Raw genomic sequence first — 15,807 nt, 5'->3', positions numbered from 1 at the left:
TTGTTCAGTTGTTTTTGTCCATATTATGAATGTTAATGGAATCCAAAACCTTTAAGCTCCAAAGATGACATGAAGGTGTATCATGAATTTAATACATACAAAAACATCTGAAACATTTATCAAATATCTTCTTTTGTGTTGTGCACAAGCATTTCCAATTTTCGGGTCACAAATTCCTTTAATGTGTAAATGTGGGCATTACATGTGAATAACCCAATTTTGCCTCTTTTTTTTCCAGAAATGGTCTGAATGGACTGAGAGGGAGCTGTGTGTTGTGAATGTCAGATTATATCTGACTTGCCAAAAAGATGGCACTAAAAGATTAGTATATAAAGTGTTCAGATGTGTTACCCTGTATCCAAGGTCCTCTTGTAGGTCAACAGTGCTGGTGTTGACATTGGTCTGCCACACCGTCTCCTTAATACTACAGCCGTACATGAAAACGTTCTTCTTCCGTGAATGGCCGTGATAGTCGCAGAACACCTGAACGCACACAGTTAACAGACAAACACACACTGTTGGTGTCATTCAACCGTTTAAACCGAGTTCTCTCCTCTACAGCATGATGCTCTCTCACCAGTGGAGTTCTTCCTGTAGCTCTGAGGTACTGCAGGAGACTCTTGGAGTGGTAGATGGTTGGATGAAGCTCAGTGTTGGGGCTCTGCCACTGTCTGTTCAGATCCTCCCCACTCAGAGAACAACGATGACTGCAACGTGAGCATAAAGAAGATTGAAATATGCGATTACAGATAAAGTTCATGAGGAAGTATTGTAGTTTCTAATATTGGTAACACTGCGTGATAACTTTCATTAAGAGTGTTAACAAACAGTATCATAATATCTGCATCATTTTTAAAATGCAGTATATTTTCCTGCTTATATCATACATGTATTACATTTTTTTTAAATAATATAATAATAAAAATCCTTGGTTTGTGCTGTACTAATGATGAAGGAACATTATCAACAGCTTCTGTTCATTTGCAGAACCAGTGTGGCATGCGGAGGTGAGTTTGTTGTTTGCTGACATACTTTCCGTTGATGACCCCGTCAGGGTTGAGCATGGGGATGATTTTGAAGATGTAGCTCTCTCGCAGAATTTGGGCTTGAGGACTGCAGCTCATGAGAAACTCCAGAGTGCCCTTCATCACCCAGCTAGAGTTAGTCTCTCCAGGATGAACCCGTGCAGACAGAAACACCACTGGACGGCTTCCTACAAACACACACATTACAGCATTGCTGAGCGAGTCACACTCATTCACCGAGACATTATAGACTGTGTGCATGAGAGAATGCGTGGAAGAGAGCCTGAGTGAGTTCATGCACAGGGAGTGCTGCTAAGGTGCATGTAACACACATGAGAGCATGTGAGCAAGTGCTTTCAAGAATGCATGCATAAGAAAGTGCATGTGAGAGTGTTAATGAAAGAGCGTGCATGAGAGGGTTTATGTGAAAGTGCATGTGAGAGTGTTAATGAAAGAGCGTGCATGAGAGCGTTTATGTGAAAGTGCATGAGAGGTGGAAATGACAATCGAACTAGGATCCATGTGAATGAGAGAGCATGACAGCATGTATGTAAGAGAGCCAAAAAAGGTGAATGTGAGAGCGCTTGGTAGCGTGTTTAAGTGTGAGCATGTGACTGTGCATGCATGCATGTCAGCAGTCATGCAAAAGAGCATGACAGTGTTCGTGACACTCGTGTGTTGTATGACGTAAGCGGGAGTGCATACGAGAGTGTACGTATATTAGAAAGTGTATTTGAGCATGTGCATGTGAGAGCGTTCATGAGAGTGAGTGCATGTGAGTGTGCATAAGGAAGCATGTAAATGTTTATGAGAGTGAGTGCATGCGAGCATGCATAAGAACACGTGACAGCGTTCACGAGAGTACATGTGAGCATCCATGTGAGTGTTCATCAGAGAGAGTGCATGTTGAGCATGCAGGAGGACACGTGAGTGTGTTCATGAGTCAATGCATGTGAAATACTTCATTAGAGTGAGTGCATGTGAGGTTGCATATGAATGCATATAAGAGTGTTCATAAGAGTGACTGCATATGAGCATGTGCATGTGATCATGTTCATTAGAGAGAGTGCATGTGAGGTTGCATATGAATGCATATAAGAGTGTTCATAAGAGTGACTGCATATGAGCGTGTGCATGTGATCATGTTCATAGAGAGTGCATGTGAGGTTGCATGAGAATGCATGTGAGTGTTCATGAGAGTGAATGGATGTGAGCATGCATAAGTACGCATGTGAGAGTGTTCATAAGAGATAGTGCATGAGGTGTGCATGAGGACACGTGAGAGAGGTCATGGGAGTGAGTGCATAAGCATGCATGAGGATGCATGTGGGATTGTTCATTAGAGAGTACATGTGTGCATGCATGAGTGAGAGAGAGAAGTGAGAAACTCTTTTTTCATGAAAGTGAGAGCTAAAGAGCGTGTATGCAAGAGTGTGTAAGAATGCATGCGAGTGTTTTTATGAGCGTGAGAGTGAGTTTATGTGATTTGTGAGAGTGAGTGCATTTAAGAGTACATGCCGTTTCTTACCCACTAAACCAGGGGTTCAGTTCCATCCTTACTCCAACACAATATACCTGTAGTTTTAAAATAAGCCTGAAGGACTTGATTTGCTGGATCAGGTCAAATTAGGGTTGAAGCTAAACTCTGCAGGGCTGTGGCCTTCCAGGAACTGAGTTTGGCACCCCTGCACTAAACTGATTGCTGTGGCTGTATGTTTATCAGTGATGTTTCTGTGTGTGTGTGTTTGTTACATACTGAACTGGCTGATATGTTCATTGCTGGAGGATTCTGGCATGGCTGTGATGGTGAGCAGGGGACAGCCGTTTCCTCCCAGCGTTTCACACAGATCCTCCTGTCTGTAGTAGATCTGAGGAGTACTCAAAGCACTCAACTTCTGCAGATGCATCTAAACAAATGAGGAACAAAATCAAACTGCATCCTACTATATATCATGCAAGATTAGGATGATGGTAAAATCAAGGTATATTGAAAATATCAAGCCATGGGGGCAGATTTACTAAACAGGGGAAATTAGTGTAAGAGTGAGCAATTCCAAAACAGCGCAAATGGTAGTGTAAAGTTCTGCACATGATCTACTGACCACACGCAAATTAAAGAACACGGACACAGCCGCATCATTTCCACAATGACCAACTCAATCTACCAGTTGGCGTCTGGTTTAAGACATGCTTTTTTGGGACGGTAAATAATGGCGCAAACACCGGTAAATTGACGAGCGCAAACCTTAGTAAATCACCTTGCATGATTCATTTAAATTCTCTCCTCCCATAAATTTTGCGCATGAAAGGGAAACTCCTACAAATGCATATGTGCAGTAAGGTCAGTTGCAAAAATACCCTGTCCATGCCTTTCAGCGCAAATTTTTCACTGCGTGTCTTTAGTAAATCCTGACAGTAGTTTTCTAACGCCAAAAGAGGGTTTGCGCTGGTGCAAGCTGTTAGTAAATCTGGTCCCATATGTCACCTGACGGTATCCATTTTCTGGTCAATTTGTCACCTTTATTTCTGAAGTATGCATGCTTACAGGGCTAATATTGCCACATTAAAAAAGTTGGAACAAGCACACATGCACACTAAAAGTGGGACATGCACACTAAACCACTAGTCCACAGAGCCAACAATAATGGTGAATGTTAAGTTAAACTTTGTTACAGCACATCACAGTCTATAATATGTATTCTGTTATATAAGACCCAACTTTATGCACCCAAACTGTCATACTACATAATCAAAAGTACAACTGTAACTAGCAAAGTACATCATTTTAGTACATATAGAAGTATGTGAGTTGAGGAATACTATACTGATAAGACACATTCAGGTATTACTGTACATCAACTGTTGCATCAATTAAAGGAGGGTACATTTGTATAGTACCTTCAGCATCGAGTAGGTGTATGGATAATGATAGGCAAAGTAGCAAACATCATCTTTATGCTGAAAGGTCACAGTGAAGGTCATGGTGAAGTATGATTTGCCCTTTTGCCCTCCGGCTGCAATGGAGCTTCGTGAGAAATGATTCCTAGATGATAAGAATAGAGGTCAATGCATGAAAACCCACAAATCAAAGTACTTTTACAGGCTTTAATACAATTATATACAACATAAAAGGATGGTACTGACTTGTAGTAGCAGATGTCTGATCCTGTTCTGACCCATTGGGGCCTGCCGTTGATGGCATCCTGTACAGAGTACATGAGCACCTGCATACCTGTCACATCATAGGAAAAACCAGCAGGCAAAATCAGACAAAATCCTGACAATCACACTCTGACTTTAAAGATGGCTAGAGATGGGTTGACTAAGTGCATTTCAGTAGCTGAATACTATACAACATCTAAACATACTCTGCATAACACAATGAGGTTCTAGCTCGAACACAATTCATAACAATAAGTTAGTACTTTAGTACTGGGTTACTTAATAATCCAGTTTAATGGCACAGACATTTGAATGAAACCATCGCCATTCACATCTGTGTTTGTGTACTAGAGTAGAGTATGTTTCTGGACTAATGCTTGAAATGACCCACCATAATTGAATTGGCTGTTAGACTTCTCACAGTTGATTATATTGAATCGATAACGAACTCCAGGACGCATATTGCCCACCTCGAAATAGAACCACTGGTGATAGTGATTACTATTGATGTCAGAGTTCAAGATCAAGTCATACTCAAACCTGCAGATAGAAAAAAGGCAATACACAGAACAGAAAAATAAGAAACAGCTTCTTCATTTTATGAAAAGCACATTTATACAACAACAACAAAAAAGCTTATCCTGCACATACTTTCTGACTTGCATTGCTTTCCGTAGGTTTCCAGACTCAAATTTAGAGTTGAACTTGAGAGACTCCCCATTGTCAATAACTGGACAACTGAAAAGACAAATACATTTACATTGATGATTCACATATTTTGAATAACTCAAAAAAACAAAGACAGTCTGGGTGTGTATAAAACAAAAAAGAGATATTGGTTTATAAATAAATAAAAATGTCCAGCTTCAACCAGTGTTGGCCGACATATACCAGATGATAAAATAAATCGGTGTTATACTACGGGGTTGCTGAATGCTTGAATCTGATTGATGTACAAACGTTTGAAGGTGTGCAATTATTTTCAGGGTAACATATTAAGACCACTTTCATTAAAATAGGCAAAATAATCAAAAGCTATTAGGACTTTTGGAAATTTCATAACAAGTTTTGACCAGAAGTTGGCGCTTTCTTGAAACTTTGAGTATCTTAGGGCATGGAGCCAATGACCTTCTTTCTTTCTGCAACTCGTATGAATGTGTGTTTGTGTTAGATATTAGTTATATGTGTTAGAATAATCAATAAAGTCTTTGTTTGTATTTTAAAGAGAAGTGTTCTTGTTTTATGTGCTTACAAATTTAAATGTCTTAAACTGCTGATCTATGTTATCGTGCTAATAAACAGTGTTTTCACTATAGTTTGGATATTAATATCCACTGCAGAGCTGATAGTTACGGCCTGTTCAAGTGAATGCTGAACGAGTCATATGTTCGGCCGTAAAATTAGTGATTCTTTCGAAATTCCCTATAAATTAATTAATAATTCCCTTTGAGCTAAATTGATTTCCCTTACAATAGCAAGATAGTTTACTTCCGTTTCAGACACTCCTGTAAAAATTGCACTCTGACCTCTGATTGTCCAAGTCGTATACAACTTTATCGATGATGTCACTGGGGTGAATGAGCCTCTCAATATCCTGGAAGATCTTCATTCTGTTGAAAAAAAGAATGTCTTAACTGAATGGTTCATTAAAAATGTTTAATTCTGTCATTATTTACTTACACTTGTAACTTTTTGTTTCTACCGTGGAGCACAAAATGAGACGTTCTGAATAACGGTCTTTTCCACACAAAACATTCAGCGAGTTAAGTTGCTAACTTAAATTTTCAGTTTGAACGTCACATAAAACTTTCGTATGTCTTCAGAAGATTTGGAATATAGTTCACAAGACACTTTAATCATGCTTTTATGGTGATTTTGGAGCTTGCTTGACAGTCCCTGGCTTTTGCTGTATGGAAAAGAGCAGCGTGAACGTTCAGCTGAACATCTCCTTTTGTGCTCCACTCCAACGGGTTTGGAATATCGTCACTGAATTACATAGAAATTTGAGGCTTTGTTTACCCTTTCAAGTACTATATTTCACAGCAAAAAAAGTAAAACATTTGTTCAGTACCTCTGCACACCATAAACCCTCTCTAGAATGGGCTCGCGGAGGTTGAGTGCCACATGCCCAAAGTAATCTGGGTATGCCACCTCTGTGTAGGCAGGCACTGAGCGTGTACTCTTCACCATCTCCAAGTAGAGGTCAGGGTCATGCAGTGGCAGCAGTGCCGCTGTATCTGGAACTTCGAGATCCGCTTGTTCCCCGCCCTCCTCCTGAGACCCATCCACAGAGCCTCCATTCACGCCACCATCTAGAACCAGACGACCCAAACTATAGACCAGATCGCATTCCGATTTGCCGTTTGAGTTTTTTGATATAGAGATGCTGTCCAGCTCCAGAGGTGATCTATCTGAGTTGGGCGGCTGAACGTCTCCCTCCGAGGAACATCTGTTTTGAGGCCCCAAGGATGTCGGCGTGGTGGGAATGATAATGGGACCATGATGAAGCTCTGGGTTGACACTTGATAGAGGAATGAAAGATCTGGGGCTTTCAAAGTCATTTTCCTGAGAACAAAACAGAAACAGTGATCTCGTTTGGAGCGTTTGTTTTGGAATCTGGAGCGTTTTCTCCCTTAGTTTGGTTTGTTTAGGCATAAATGAACACGACAATCGCGCTCTGTTTCGCACCAATACAATCGCTGTGACATCGCCTGAACGACGTGGTCTCTGCCCCATTGAAAACGAATGAAAATGAAACAAAAGCGGTTCGGTCGAGGTGAGAAAGCAATCCAACACAACGGACCAAGTGGAATCATAATTCATAACAGGAAATGTGTAATATAAGAAACAGCAGTGTCTGATTCTGTGAGTGAGCACATTATCGTAGTTGAAAACCCCAAAAGTGCCTTAAAATGTTTTGTAATTGCTCTTCTCCATGCATTGCAAGAATGCTGTCCTGACGAAGCCTTGATTCCCGCTCTAACTGCATTTTAAATTTAATATATATTTGTATCAGTTAGAGCAGGAATGTCTCTCCCTGTTCTAGCTTGTACTATCTTGAATAATGACTGAATCTTTTATTATTATCATGTTTATTGAAATCACCTTATAAAGATGAATCACGGCGCAAACTTGTCAGTCCATCTTGATGAATGATGCAGAGGAAACTGACCAATAATTACTCATGTGACTTGCATAAACACGTTTTCGTACACCTTGAAATGTTGCCTTGTCAAAACTAACCAAACCAAGAAGAAAATGCTATATTGTAACAAATTAAGTCCCCATTTCAAAACAAAGCAAACAATCTACAGCTCTGAACAATCTACTCACTTCTTAAAAGGAAACTCAATTCTCTAAGTGCATGTAACAAAAAAAAAAATTTGTGCAATGGAGAAATAAAAAGCAAAGCTCCCTCAGATGAACAACATCAACTTAAGTTCTTAAAACCATTAAAGCTCCCTTTAAAGGTGAACTAAGTAACTTTTTTTACCTTAACTGAACAGCTTCGGAGTCATTGGAATGGTTATATTACTTATTTCGGGTTGAATGGTGGTCGTTTCGCACCCCCCTGGTGTCCGTGAGCGGAAAATACGCACTTGCAACTTTGAGCCGGCGGGCCGCCGGCCGCTGCGTCAGGAAGTCTCGCGTGATATCAGGTCTCGCGATGTAAACAATTGCTTTACGGCCAAAAGAAATCTGCTAAAATGCTGTCATTATTGCGCTCCCTCACGCTGTCCGAACCCGAATGAAGAAGACGTTTTAAAGAACGTCCCATCTGCTTTGATGTCGTTGATCTATAGCCTCTGGTGTCTGAGAATCAACAACGAGTTTTTACGACAGTGTTGTCAAATATCTATTCCGAAGCTGTAGGGGGAGCTCTAGAGAGAAACCTGTGAGCAAAAAGCGAGAATACAGCGAAGAAAATCCCGAAGCTACTGAGTGCTGCTTTAAGTATTTTTGTGTCTGCTATTTTGAAATCCAAATCATTTTTTATTTACATGCATTTTTATTGACCTTTCACCAGTTAATCAGAAATGTCCTCACCTCAAAATTCTCTGTGAATTCCCGACAGAAATGCTCGTAGACTCTGAGCTCATCAAACGGACGCATGTTGGTCTGTCTGGGCCGCAGTTTGTTGATATCTGTCTCTATGTCATCATTCTGTAGTGCATAACAAATCTGATCAACATCAGTATTCCAGAACTTTGATCGCTCTTTTACAAATATTCTGAACCCCCATTTAGGCCAACGAGTAGAGACAAGTATTCATTGGATAGGATTGCGTTAAAATGATAATATGTAAATATTAGATGAAAAACGTAAAAGTTAAATGAAAATTTGAAATGTTGCCGTAGCAAAAATTCAAGTACAAAAATACCTAAAACTAAAACTGAAATAAAACTAGATAAAAGATAAAAGATTTTATATGATACCAAAAAGTAATTTATTATTATTAATATTATTCATTTATTATTTATAAAATAATTTAATAATTGTCATTTATAAATAAATAAATAATTCATAATGTGATTTGATAAGGGGGAATCTCAAAAGAAATTAAAATGAATTAACAAATTTAAAAACATAATAATAAAAGCTAATTCAGAATATTAACAAATACTACAACAGTATTTAAATAATACTAAAATAACACTAATCTCATTTGATATTGTCAAACTATTTGTAATGTATCTGTGAACCACACAAAAAACGCTTGGATCATGTTCACCTAAAAATTTGAATAATAATAAAAAAATCTTAAAAGAAAATTCTATTATTTAATTATTACAATAATCAGAATTAGGGTGAAAAAATTGCAAAAATTGCAATATATAACAGAGGAAACGTGCCATTTGACCCGTATAAATATTAGATGGAATCACATTATAAATGCCATCAGTCACCCTGTTCTCTACATATTGGTATCAGCTATTAAAAGACCCATATCGTTTGATCACTAGAATCTCAGTGAAGTTTAATGAGACCACTGTTACCTGTGTTTTGTCACCGGTTTCATCCTCCTCATTTTCCGTGTCATTTTCTGTGTCGACCTCCGTAGCTTCATTCTCATCGCTCTCATCAACTACATCATCCACTAACACAGAAGACAGAGGTATCTTTTACCAATGACGCTACTCCAAACAAACAACACTGACACTTTATGCAGTGCTATAAGCTAATATTAAATGGGGACAGAAAAAGCATTTGCAAATAATTTTACTTCTGTAAGCTGACATATTTAGATTTATTTTTTTTAAATGGACAGGACTTTTTTTTTTTTATCCATTGAGTACTGATAAATCATCCACAATAACAACAGTAAAGGCAATAAATATAGTGCATCAGAATTATCATGCACCAAGACCAATAAAAACACCAGCCCTCTGACACCTGTGAGTGTGTTTTACCTCCTGGCGGCTGGTTGTACAGCTGCGCCACCGGTCCACCAGCTGGTACGTGTGGCAGCGGGTGGAGAAAGACACTTTTTATGGTAGGCAGTGGTAGGCGGTTCTTTGGAAAGCACTTCCTCATAATTAGGCTGGAGGTATTGACCAGTGGATCTAGTGTCCGGACGGGCAGGCACTCCTGAACACATCACAATAATATATCTTTATACTGTGGAGAAGCTGTTTGGCACATTCCAATTATATAAAAAGTAAAGTAAAAAACTTAATCTAAAACTTTCATACAGTGGATGCGTTATAAAGGATCCTCATCCCACCGGCGTCTATGAAGGCCTTCCTGCCAAGCTTAATGTTAGTGATGTTTTTGATGCATCCCAGGATGCTCTTGCGGATGACCACATGGCGGTGACGTGTGTCATTGCGGTGCCAATCTTGGTAGATTGTAAGTAGTGTGGGAAGATATCCTCTGTCCACCGCCCGACGGGCATTCATTCCTAAAGAGCACACACACGAAAGATAATTTGTAATGTAGTGGAAGTGTGTGTGTGTAATGAATGCTTTTATTCAGCAATGATGCATTAAATTGGTCAAAAGTTACAGTAAAGTCATTTATAATGTTAAAAAAAAAATTATGTTAAATAAATGCTGTACTTTTGAACTTCCTATTCCTTAAAGAATCATGAACATTTTATATCAGTTTCCCTAAAAATATTAAGAAGCACAACAGCTTTCTGGAGTAATGATGCTGAAAATTCAGCTTTGCATCGCAGGAATAGATTTTAAACATTTTAGAATTTAGTAAAACAGAAAACATCTTTTTGAAATGTGTAATATTTTTCACAACATTACTACATGTAAGGCATAATCCACAGCTAGCAGTGCATTCAAATATTTTACCATGGTCATTTAAATTGTCAGCATTGACAACTTAAAGGTGTCAATATTTGCAGTGCAATATTTGACTGATATTTGAATGAATGAATTATAGCATTTATTTTAATTAATTATCGAGAGAGAGAGAGAGAGAGAGAGAGAGAGATAAATGCGTGTGTGAATTACCTGTATCTGTTCAGCATCTCTCTCTATTAACAACAAAGCTGTGAGTTTAATTACTTTTTAAATTAGCAGTGTTACTCCCTCGTTGCTGAGAAATATAACATGGTAGTGGATATTTTTTTTAGTAAAAGTCGCAGGACAGCGTTAAGTTTCTGTGCTCCTGAACGTTTGTGTGTGTGCGCAGTGTGATCGCTGATTTTGTGTGCGAGTGATGTATGCTTGTGTGAGGCTTCAATGAAAACAGTGCATTAATATGGCACAGTGATTAAACTGACCTGTGCATTAAATGGTTTTATTGTTTCACCTTCCAGCCAATCAGAATCGAGTATTCAGACAGACCATGGTATGTATGTATATTTATATATATATATTAGGGCTGGGAATAAAAAAAAAAAATTTAAAAAACGAATTAATTGCACAATTTGCTGTAATTAATTGCAATTAATTGCATTTCCTGCAAGCTTGTAATCATCAATATTTAAACTTAGAATCACCTAATTAAATTAAACAACATAAAAAAATTAAAAAAAGGAACAGAAAATAGCCCTATATTAAAATAATATTAAACATCAATATATCAATATATTATTCTTTTTCAATAATCAATCAACATATAATCAATTTAACAGATTTTTTTTACAATTTTTTTTTACTAATTATCAAAATAAAATATAGTCCTACAAAGCTATTATTACCAGAGCATGTGATCAGAGCAGGTCATTTTACCATTGTTGCCCAGCATGACTATACCAGCTCAGTAGGGCTATTGCAAACAGAAGTCTACTACTGAGAAATTTCACATTATTTGAGTGGACTTTGCTTTTCCAGTGCGTGATCGGTACATGATTGGAGCGTTTGGGCTGTTAAGGACAGAGCAGAACGCGCAGCGCAAACACGGAGCGGAACATTGAGCAGAGAGCGCGCCGACACACACACACACACGAAACGGAGAGCGCAGCGCACACACAGAGCGGAAAAGACCCGCTCATGAAAGCTGCGCGAGAATGAAGCCTGATCGCCGAACACGGAGGGGCGGGACGGCATATTTTCGGCCTTTTCAATAGCAGCCGCAACAGGAAACCATTAAAACGAAGCAAAAAAAAAAAAAGTGCTGCGTTAATTGAAATTTTTTTTTTTACGCGTTAAACATCTCAAATTAATCGCAAAGATTAACGCGTTAATTCCCCCAGCCTAATATATAAAATAGTATTATTATATTATATTATATTATATGCATAACTGTGGTGCAAAAAGGTTCATAATTTAAGTATAAATCAGGAGATAAATCTGTAATATTTTCATTCTTTGCTAATATTTCTAATATTCCTATTATTCTCATTACTGTAATACGTAACTTCAAGGTAGTAAAACAAACTACTACAATTTATAAATATGTCACAATTTAAATTATATAATTTTATCATTTACATTTATATAATGTTATTTTTACAGTAATGAAAATTAGATTTTTTTTTATTTTAATAAAAATGTGCAAAACTATTATGGGAATAAAGTCATACACAAGTCATGTCATTTGGGTTTCTTTTTCTTGATGCAAAATATATATTTTTCTCTTCTTTTTTGGTGTATAATGTTGACATGTTCTTTTTTGTGAGAATCATCCAAGGAGGCATCTTACCGGACTTCAGTAATGCTGCTAGTGTGTCCAAGGCCACCCTGAGATGGAAAAAATCAAATAAACGAATAAAGAAAAAAATTCTATAAATCAAAGATCAATATCATTCTTGTAACAATTAGACAAAACGTCTTGGTTACTATTGTAACCTCTGTTATGTGTTGATATACCAACACTAGGGGTCGCTCTTGGGAGCCCCAAACACCTCTGACGTATTCAGAAAAGGTTAATGGAATTGGCGACTGAAATTTGCATGTCCAGCCACTCCCCGGACATCCGGGTATAAAAAAGGGCCGGCGAGCTTCACTCATTCAGGTTTGTGAGGAGCCAAGACAGCGTCTCGACCATTTCAGCAGCCATTCAGAGCTGTGGTAAGAGGAACACTACGTCTTCATTCCCTCCGCCAAGTAACCAGGACGTTTCCTATCTGTTGGTCTCTTTGATGTGTCGAAATACCGACACTAGGGCTCCCTATACTAAAAGCCAAAACTAACGTTACGAGCTTCCGTAGTGCAGATGCCAAGTAACAAGTGCACTCAACCCACTCAAAACCTTCCAACGCCCAGAGATTATAACCCCTAGTCTCCCTTCGCCCCTAGGGGATTTTCCATAGCATTTTGCAGTTGAGCACAACTGGTTGTTAACTTTGGGAAGCGTTCTCTTTCTCTACTGAGAAAGGAACACTATAGAGGGCACATCCTATCTGAGGGGGAGTTAGTATGTGGAAAATACAAGCTATGGACTTACCAGATGGAAAGTACTACATAGGGAAGAAGTCTCTGCGGTGGGCTCCACCAACTAGGGGAGAGACTACCGACCAAAGTGACTGGCGACGGAGCACAGTTTTGTCCAGGGGAAGACACAGTGTTCACCATCAGGGAAACCGAACAGTAGAGGAGTACATAAGGAACTGCTGTTAGGGAGTCAACACATTTGGAGCAAAACTCAAGACACAAAGTTGTTGGGTGTAGCCCAGCCCACAGCTCTGCAGATGTCTGCTAACGAGGCACCATTCCCCAGAGCTAAAGAGGCTGCAATGCCCCTAGTGGAGTGAGTCCTCAATCCCAAGGGGCAAGGTAAGCATTAGAGCTTGGTAGGCCAGGATAATTCACAATCCTGTGGGCCATTCTCATTCTAGTCGTTACTCGTCACGCTTACTTGATGCAGCAGAACATGAGGAGTTCATGAAGGTTCTGCATCCATTAAGGTTCAGGTGCAAATGTTCGATGCCTGGCCGTCATGATAAAGAGAGCCATGAGTATTGTGTTTGTGTGTGTGTGTGTGAGATCCAGGGGAAAGAGGAAACTTGCTCTTCTGCTGATCATGTGGGAGCTTGGTGTTGTCTGGCCAAAGAAAAATGCTCTCCTCGCATCCCTCCATTGGGAGTGAGAAATGTCCACAATCCTAAGGCGAGCAGATCAGCGGCCTCTCCTCTCCTGGGTCGTCCATCTCTGGTTTGCTTTGAAGCCTTCCGAAGGGTTCTTAGTAGCTTGTTGACGGGTGGGCAGTGCTTTTTCTGCATCCCTCATCTCCATCAGGTTAAGCCATAGGTGCCACTCCTGGACCATGAGTGTTGACATTGCCCGACCCAGAGCCTGCGGCGTGACCATCATAGCTCGTAAGGCATAGTCAGTCACCGATTGCAGTTCTTGCATCATCTCTGTATCGGGACCCCACTTGTGCAGATCACTCAACACTTTGGCTTGGTAGACTTGCAGGATTGGCATAACATGCAGGGCGCAGTGTTGTTGTAAGCCCTCAAGATAGGTAAACTTAGGGTGGTGAAGACAGAGGAGCTGGTGTACCGTGTGTTCTAGCAGAAAAAGGTGCTTTCCACAATTTCGCCAGCTCTTCATGCACCTCCGGGAAGGAAGGAACTGGGGAAGTTTACGCTCAGACTCCAAGAATCAATCGTTCAGCCACGAGCGCTCGGAATCCACTCCAGCCCAATGCTCGCTGCGGCCCGGGAAAGCACGGCCGCCAACTCAGCATCTGCCTCAGACTGAGCCGTCACACCCGAGGGTGGAGGCTCAGGTGAGTCTTCAGCTTCTAAAGGTGCAAGCCCGCCCTCTAATGCTGCAATTGATAATTCATATTCCTCGCCAGCCCCGAATGAGAAATTAAGCTCACCCTGGGGCGAGCCGCCAAACTCATCCAGAAACTCATCCGGAGGACATGAGCGTGCAGAGGAATGGGAGTCCCATTGGAATGGCAGAGGATTAGTACCCAGAGGTAGAAGAAAAATCTGAGGTGACTCTTGGTCTCTTGAAAAAGAACGAGAGCCGCAAGCGCAGCGTGCCCGTGGCCATGTCCTTACAGTGAGGACATAATAATAATAATAATAATAATTTGTTACATTTATATAACCTGGATGATGCGACGGCAGCCATATTGCCCCAGAACACCCACCACACACCAGCTCACTGGAGGAGAGGAGACAGTGATGAAGCCAATCAGTATATGGGGATGATTAGGAGGCCATGATAGACAGAGGCCAAGGGGTAAATTTGGCCAGGATGCCGGGGTTACATCCCTACTCTTTTTCGAAGGACATCCTGGGATTTTTAATGACCACTGAGAGTCAGGACCTCGGTTTAACGTCTCATCCGAAGGACATGAACCTTTCAGGATAGTGATCATTGCCGTCCGAGGGAGACGTAAATCTACTGCTCCCAGAAGGACATGGACAAAAAGGCATGCTTGAATGATGCGCTCAATGATGAACTCTCTCCACTTATCTGTGTGTGTGAGGAGAGATAGAGACCACTGATACCCCTTTTCCACCAACAAGAACCGGGTGCTGGTTCAGAGCTAGAGCTATTGCCAGTTCGGAGTTGGTTCGACTGACGAACCGGTTTGCGTTTCCACCGGCCAGAGAGCCACAACAGAGCTATATCTTACGTATCATGTTGCCCAGCAACGCTAGGTTCGGCAGCGCCAAACACAAACACACCAGACTTGTTCGAGATGCATCGGCTTCTCGCAGAACGATCAGCACATGAAATCAAAGCACTGCGAAAGCGATCAAAAAGCACAAGGAGTCGTATGATCTCCAAACACTCCCGCAGCTCTGATCGGTCCACGCTGCTCCGATGCATCTCGAACAAGGCATCAACAATAATAGACATTGCGTTACTATGGATGCTCATGGGTTTGCGAAAATAAATCGGCATCCAAACACGGCGAATCCAACTCGTTCGTGCAGCTCGCCGTAACTTACATAGACGGATATTATAATCGAGCTGCTATTAGCTCGACTAGCTGCTATTTAAAAATGGCGGTCACAAGTTTCTCTTCAGTCTTGTTGGCCACGGTAACCCCGCCCCCAGCCTCTGACGCAAGCGGTTCTTTCTTGGCTCCGTTCTAGACCCTGCAATGATTTGGTGCGACTTAAGAACCAGTTTTACTGGTTCGGAGCTGGTGCTTTGGCGGTGGAAAAACAAAGAACCGATTTGAAACTAGGCTCTGGCTCCGAACCAGCACCAGCTCTGCCTTGGTGGAAAAGGGGCATGATTGGCTC

At 40.5% G+C, this 15,807-nt stretch overlaps 1 protein-coding gene across 3 annotated transcripts in view; it reads right to left on the bottom strand.

The window, feature by feature from the left end:
* Nucleotides 1-15,807, bottom strand: part of agtpbp1 (ATP/GTP binding carboxypeptidase 1) — a 41,381-nt gene that overhangs the window by 11,966 nt on the left and 13,608 nt on the right. For all 3 annotated transcript variants that reach the window (XM_082188678.1, XM_082188679.1, XM_082188680.1), the window contains exons 9-23: nucleotides 12,291-12,328; nucleotides 9,881-10,089; nucleotides 9,599-9,776; nucleotides 9,185-9,285; nucleotides 8,235-8,351; nucleotides 6,259-6,752; nucleotides 5,714-5,797; nucleotides 4,839-4,925; nucleotides 4,579-4,727; nucleotides 4,170-4,257; nucleotides 3,924-4,068; nucleotides 2,782-2,932; nucleotides 1,033-1,213; nucleotides 578-707; nucleotides 352-483 (exon numbers count right to left, since the gene is read on the bottom strand). In XM_082188678.1, the coding sequence (XP_082044804.1) occupies nucleotides 352-483; nucleotides 578-707; nucleotides 1,033-1,213; nucleotides 2,782-2,932; nucleotides 3,924-4,068; nucleotides 4,170-4,257; nucleotides 4,579-4,727; nucleotides 4,839-4,925; nucleotides 5,714-5,797; nucleotides 6,259-6,752; nucleotides 8,235-8,351; nucleotides 9,185-9,285; nucleotides 9,599-9,776; nucleotides 9,881-10,089; nucleotides 12,291-12,328 (2,284 nt within the window). The remainder of the gene's footprint in view (nucleotides 1-351; nucleotides 484-577; nucleotides 708-1,032; nucleotides 1,214-2,781; nucleotides 2,933-3,923; nucleotides 4,069-4,169; nucleotides 4,258-4,578; nucleotides 4,728-4,838; nucleotides 4,926-5,713; nucleotides 5,798-6,258; nucleotides 6,753-8,234; nucleotides 8,352-9,184; nucleotides 9,286-9,598; nucleotides 9,777-9,880; nucleotides 10,090-12,290; nucleotides 12,329-15,807) is intronic.

This window comes from Leuciscus leuciscus, assembly GCF_965113295.1.
Source record: "Leuciscus leuciscus genome assembly, chromosome: 13".
NCBI lineage: Eukaryota > Metazoa > Chordata > Actinopteri > Cypriniformes > Leuciscidae > Leuciscus > Leuciscus leuciscus.
Note: the sequence above shows the minus strand (reverse complement) of the source record. Positions and strands in the feature narration are given on the sequence as shown.